The 6000-nt window shown below is 41.0% G+C and overlaps 1 protein-coding gene across 1 annotated transcript in view; it reads right to left on the bottom strand.

The window, feature by feature from the left end:
* Positions 1-610: 610 nt before the first annotated feature.
* TFDP1 (transcription factor Dp-1) overlaps positions 611-6000 on the bottom strand; it is a 134744-nt gene continuing 129354 nt past the window's right edge. Inside the window, exon 11 of the mRNA XM_006851523.1 lies at positions 611-758. Within this exon, the coding sequence (XP_006851586.1) occupies positions 611-758 (148 nt within the window). The remainder of the gene's footprint in view (positions 759-6000) is intronic.

Genomic DNA, 6000 nt, shown 5'->3' with positions numbered 1-6000 from the left:
TGCTTGGTTCTTCTTTGGACACTGCATGATTTAAGAAAATGAAAACTCTTCATGTAATCTTGCTATCCATCAATCAGTGGCATCATTGAGAACACACTGCAAATAAATGGCAATTTCGTGGACCATTTTCCACAAGAGGATAGCATTTTATTTTCATTCATGTGGATAAAGTACAATTTTCTTCAGCAAACTCAGCAAGAATTGTTAAGGGGTTAAAAAACAACAACAACAGCTCTGAATTAAAAAACAAAACCAAAACCAAAAAAACCTTTAGAAAATAAAAACACAAAGTCCTAGAAAGTAAACAAAACTTCTGCATCAGCACACTGGTATCAAAACACACACCCACTCCACATTTTAAAGGTCCTACAAAAAACAATCCTTGCTTGCTTATTGGAGGTGCATATCTATATTCAAAAGCTTACCAATAATCTTCTTGGGGGAAGGCCAAAAAGAAACCAAAGAACAAAACAAAACAAAAAAACAACCTCATTTGAAAAAAAAAAAAAAAAAAAGTTTCTCTTCCCTAAACAATTTTTTTTTTTTCTCTCTCTCTCTTTTTCCTGAAGCGGAATTTGATGGGGAGAAGGAAAATCTACAAGCAACAAAATCAGTCTTCATCGTCATTTTCATTAAAGTCGTCATCGTCATCCTCGTCTTCCCCGACGTAAGACACTGGGGTCTCCACCCTGGAGCCACTGTATTGAGAACCGTTGGAGCTTGTGGCCAGCATCCCGTCCGCTCCGTTGGTCAAATCACTGCAAGAAGACGAAGAGGTCAGTGAAGAGTCGAGGCCTCCTTCCTACCTTCACACGAGGTCTTACCCTAATGCCAGGCCAGGGAAGTACCCAGAGCTCATTCTTTTTACGCTTCAGTCACATAAACAGATAGGGAAAGTTTTTAACATAGATAAGAGAGTTCCAATTATCAGCAATTTTCATTCTTTTCCCTTTTTTCTAATCATTGTCTCGAATGCCTAACAACTAAAATGACAGCAATGTTGGCTAGTGTGACCCTGTGCAATTAATTACATCACTACATGAGAAACCAAAGCTCGGGAGAAGATCCTGCCAGACCTTCTTCTAGGCTCTTTAATCTCTGGGAAGGAGGTGGTGAGACAGGTTAGGAAACAGCGGCCCTGAAAGAAAGGGTCCTGACAAGCTGCTGCCAAGACCACAGAGCTTTTTCATAATTGTTGCCGTGTCTGATTGAATGACAGGCCCCAGGACCCCAGCCTCGAAGTTCTTTTTGGGGTACAAGGTGCAGACACCGGAACCTGCAGCTTTATCAAGTCTTCAGACGATTCTTCTGCAAGCATTCTGAAATGTGCACTTCCAGAAACAGCTCCAAGGATGCAAGCTTTAGCAGATTGGGAACTGAAAATCCATGTTGGCTGAGAATCAGTATTGCTGACCTTCGATGGTGGGCGTGGGGGTGGTGGCAGGAGGTACCCTTAGAGGAGTGCTGCTGGAGAGGGCATGCAGAAAAAAGGCAGGTCCCCTGACCAAGCCCTCCCATTCAATGGTCTGTGGGTAGCGTCGTCCGTCTAAGCTCCTAATATGCTCTAAGCATCTCTGCCCCAGGGGACACCTGGCAATGCCTGGAGCTACTTTTGGTTGTCAAGCTGGGGGAGATGGGATCTGCTGATATCTGAGACAGTAGATGCTGCTAAATGTCCTATGATGCGTAGGATGGTTTCCAAGAACAAAAAGTTATCCAGCCGCAAGTAAGGTTAAAAAATTCTGGCCTAGCACTTATTTAAAAAACAACAACAACAAAAAAAAAATGCTAGTAAAATACTCCTCGGATTCAGCCATTACAACAACATCACAATAGCAGGGACTACCAATATGCCTTAAATACTTGGGTGGCTTCATTATTATCTCATAAAATCAACACGTGGTCACTGATACTAGTGAAGGAATGGGGAAACAGGACAGACATTTCCACCATGAATCATAATTTGCTTCAGTTATCATCAAAAGATCTCTCGAATTTCCTTTGTATTTGTGTTAAAGAGCCAGAAAAGGTACTTTTAGAAACACCAGGTACTCAAGAAATAGCAACTAAGACTTTAAAGTTAGACGTAGTTCATTTGAATAGATTATCGACAGCTGGGAACACTAAGATGGCCCCTAAGAGAAGGTCCAATACATTACTGACAGCTGAGAACACCAACACGTTCCCTAAGAGAAGCTCCAGTAAATTACTGACAGCTAACAACATGAAGACGTTCCCTAAGAGATGCGCCAATATGACCACATCCTTTCTGCAACTCCGACTTGTGCGCCTTTAACTAGTTCCCACAGAATTAGACTGGTTAACTAGTTCCCACAGAATCAGAGTGGTTTTTTAAACAACCAAATTCTTTTAAATTTACTAGAACGTGAAAAAGTCAACACCGTATTGAGAATATGGCCGTAATACAATTTGGAAACGAATGTGTTTTGCACACAACATAAGCAAGGTAATGGCAGACCCTGGGTGGTATGCCAAGAATAAACCGCAACAGTAACTTCTTATAAACATAACCCTGCCGTAACGGTAAGCGTCAACACCAATTTACAAACAGATCCACGGAAGATACTTAAGCTAAAGGTGTTAGATGGTGTATGGCAATACACTTACAAGCATATATAGATTTGTTGTGGTGGTGGTTATGTGTCATGGAGTCGGTTCCGACCCATAGCGACTCTGCACAGGGTTTCCGAGGCTGTAAATCTTTACGGGAGCAGAACGCCTCATCTTTCTCCCACAGAACAGCTGGTAGTTTCGAACTGCTGACCCTGAGGTTAGCAGCCCAATTTGTAACCACCACGCTTCCAGAGCTCCTTATATATAGGTCTAGCAGGGGATATTTCTACGTATGTATTTATTGTACATTGCAAATATACCCAGGTATATAGTAGAATAACAGAGGGCCAAGTTATGTAAACTTCTTAGCGATAAACAATTACCTTAAGAGACTTAAGGGTTGAAAACCATCATCTGGGGGTATATCTAAGTCAACTGGCATAACATAAACCATAAAGAATATGTTCTACATCCTACTGTGTTGAGTAGCAATAGGGTCTTAAAAGCTTGTGAGAGGTCCTGTAACCGTTACTTATTGACCTCTTCCTATCTGGAGAAAAGATGAGTGAAGACAACCAGATTCAAGGAAACAAATGAGTCCAAAGAACTGATGACCACATGAACGACAGCCTCCACTAGCCCGAGTCCAGAAGATCTAGGTGGTGCCCACTTACCACTACTGACCACTCTGACTGGGATCATATCAGAAGGTCCTGGACAAAGTGAGAAAAAATGGGGAACAGAATTCAAAATAATAAAGAAGACCAGGAGAGTACACTCTTTAAGACTATGGCCCTTAGACACCCTCCAAACTTTGAACTGAAACCCCTACCCGAGGTCCCCTTTCAGCCAAACAATAGGCCGACAGAGCTCACAGTTACAAATCAACCACTATCAACAACCAAAACAAAGTTCTGAGGGCAGAAAATTAGGGTGAATGGAAACAGGGAACCCAGAGCGGAAGGTAGTTAAGAGAACATTGTTCGTTACATTGAGCGGGTTGCAACTCAAGTTCGGAAAAACAAAATGTATACAAATTGTTGAATGAGAAACTAACTTGCTTTGAAAACTTCCAATCAAACTGAAATAGTATGATTAAACAAACAAAATAAGAAAAGACAACCAGAGCTCCTTGAACTAGTAGGCAATATATACCAAGAGTTCTACTGGGTTCACAGGACCACAAAAGCTTATCCTGGGCCAGAGCTTGACGGGAGTGCATTCTAGTATTAAAGTCTTACCATCGAGCCACTGGCATCTTTTAAAACACGTATCTCAGCATTTATTGGTGTTACACAGTAAAAACTATTCAATGTTACGGTTTTTGACAAAGCAGCTGAGAAATCTAGCCTAGCAAACAGCCAATCTAAAAGGGTAAGAATCATTTAGCCAAATGCTATTCTTACATCTGCAAACTTGCTTACATCTGGAAACCACCTAAATTGTCCAAAACAGTGGAGAACTCTTAAGTGAACTGTCATGCCTTCCTAACATGTAGTATCATGCTATGAAAATTGGGTTTTCTCTGACATGGTAATGGCTTCATTGTGCTCCTCATAATAACCAACAAGTCTGAAATTTTTAATTAATAAAATGAACTACATAAATATCAAAGTCTTAAAAAAAAAAAAAAAAACCCAACCTCTTAGAATAACCAATGGTAAACACTTTACAGACTTACAAATAAATAACTAGAGCTTTATAATTAAAAACCAAAGCTGTCCTTTCCGTTCACCTCACTAATCCTTGTAACAAATCAATGAAGTACGAGTCTCGTTTTTCAGGGGAAGAAACGGCAGCTTGAAGAGTCTGAATTCCCAAAGCCAGAACTGCCTGCCACCTCTCTTACTGTCCCACCTCTACTTTGTTTACTTGAATCATATACACCTGTTTGATTCACTCATTCGTATGCTCAGGACACTGTGTCAAACAGAAGTCAAGGCATCATGTTTCATGGCTGCAGTATTTCCAGGTTAGGTGTATTTACATCAGAATTTATTACAACTTCTATTCTGTTGGTCTGGTAGATTGCTCCTAATTTACCTCACCGTTTAAGAAATTAAACTGGACACTCTGTTAATACTTAAATGAACATCAAGTAAAATAATGCATTCTACAATATAATATACAAATTAGTAAGAGTAACTGCTGTTAATATTTAAGAAATAAAAATTTATATAAGGGGGCTTCACAAAGCTCACAGATACAGAGAATCAGTGGATAATGGAATTTTTCCATGCGCTTTCTGAAACCCCCTCATACTTACCTTAAAAACCCTAAGATAAATACCTAAGTATGACACCATCATGCTTGTGTGACTGTCACTTAGGGTACAATGCCAAGAGTGGAACTACTAGGGTCAAGGATTAAGCAAGCTTTTATTTAAATAATAAAACCTCTTTGACAACAGAAAAAGATATTCAATGTAGAAAATGTAGAGGGAAATAAAGTGGGCACAAAGTTAGTACACTGAGATCTCAACTATGTTAGAAAAAATAGAAAAAACTAAAGCAAAATAGCCCACCCTGTCATTTGTGCCTACCCTACTGAAGAGTGAGCTACTGAAAAGTAAGACTTGAAGGTGATTTCTGCCCCTACTTAACGGTGTGCTTGTTGTCATTAGCTGCCATTGAGTCAGTTCCAAGTCGTGGCGACCCTAAGTGTGCAGAACAGAGCTGTTTGTATGGCTTGTGACTTTCGAAAGCAGACTGCCAGTTCTGTCTTCCAAGGTACCTGTGTTGTTGTTGTTAAGTGCCGCTGAGTCGGTTCCAACTCACAGTGACCTTGTATAGGATTCCCAGGGATCAAGTGAGTCAATCTTGTGGCCAGCAGTCCAGTGTTTATCCCACAGAGTCACACTAGCACTCCACCTGTGAGCGGGTTCAAACGCCAAGCTTGGCTTATATCCGAGCTCTTAACCATCTATGCTACTCAGATGGAACTTACTGTGTGCTACATCTTCAAAACAAAAACAACCACACATATTCTAATTATTACGGGAAAGAAACGCAAAAGAAAAGGAAAGCTACTTTCCACACAGCAGGAAAAACTACCGGTGTAAGGCCCTAAGGCCTGCATTCACTGAATAACCTCTGAATTGGGGGTGGACCGAGGCGAATGAAGAAATCACTTACTGATAAGTGTTGAGAATTTACGCAGTCTCAGCAGAATCAGTCAAATTCTAAATAGCTGAGGAATTTAGGGTATTATGCAATTTGGGGGAGATTCTCAAGGAAGCTTTTCCCACAGCCACATGGAACATTCATACTACACCTTGGTAGACACTCTAACTGTCGAGGTCAAAACGGAAGTGCTGGCCAAGAACAGTCTGAGCTAACCAACCGACCACGTCTACCACGTCAGAGTAGCGCTCTGGGCCCCTAGGTACCGTACTGCCCCAACCTGAGGCAAGGCTCAGGCTCTGTT

The sequence above is a fragment of the Chrysochloris asiatica genome, unplaced genomic scaffold, assembly GCF_000296735.1.
Source record: "Chrysochloris asiatica unplaced genomic scaffold, ChrAsi1.0 scaffold00029, whole genome shotgun sequence".
Taxonomy (NCBI): domain Eukaryota; kingdom Metazoa; phylum Chordata; class Mammalia; order Afrosoricida; family Chrysochloridae; genus Chrysochloris; species Chrysochloris asiatica.
This window is presented reverse-complemented; position numbering and strand designations above follow the sequence as displayed.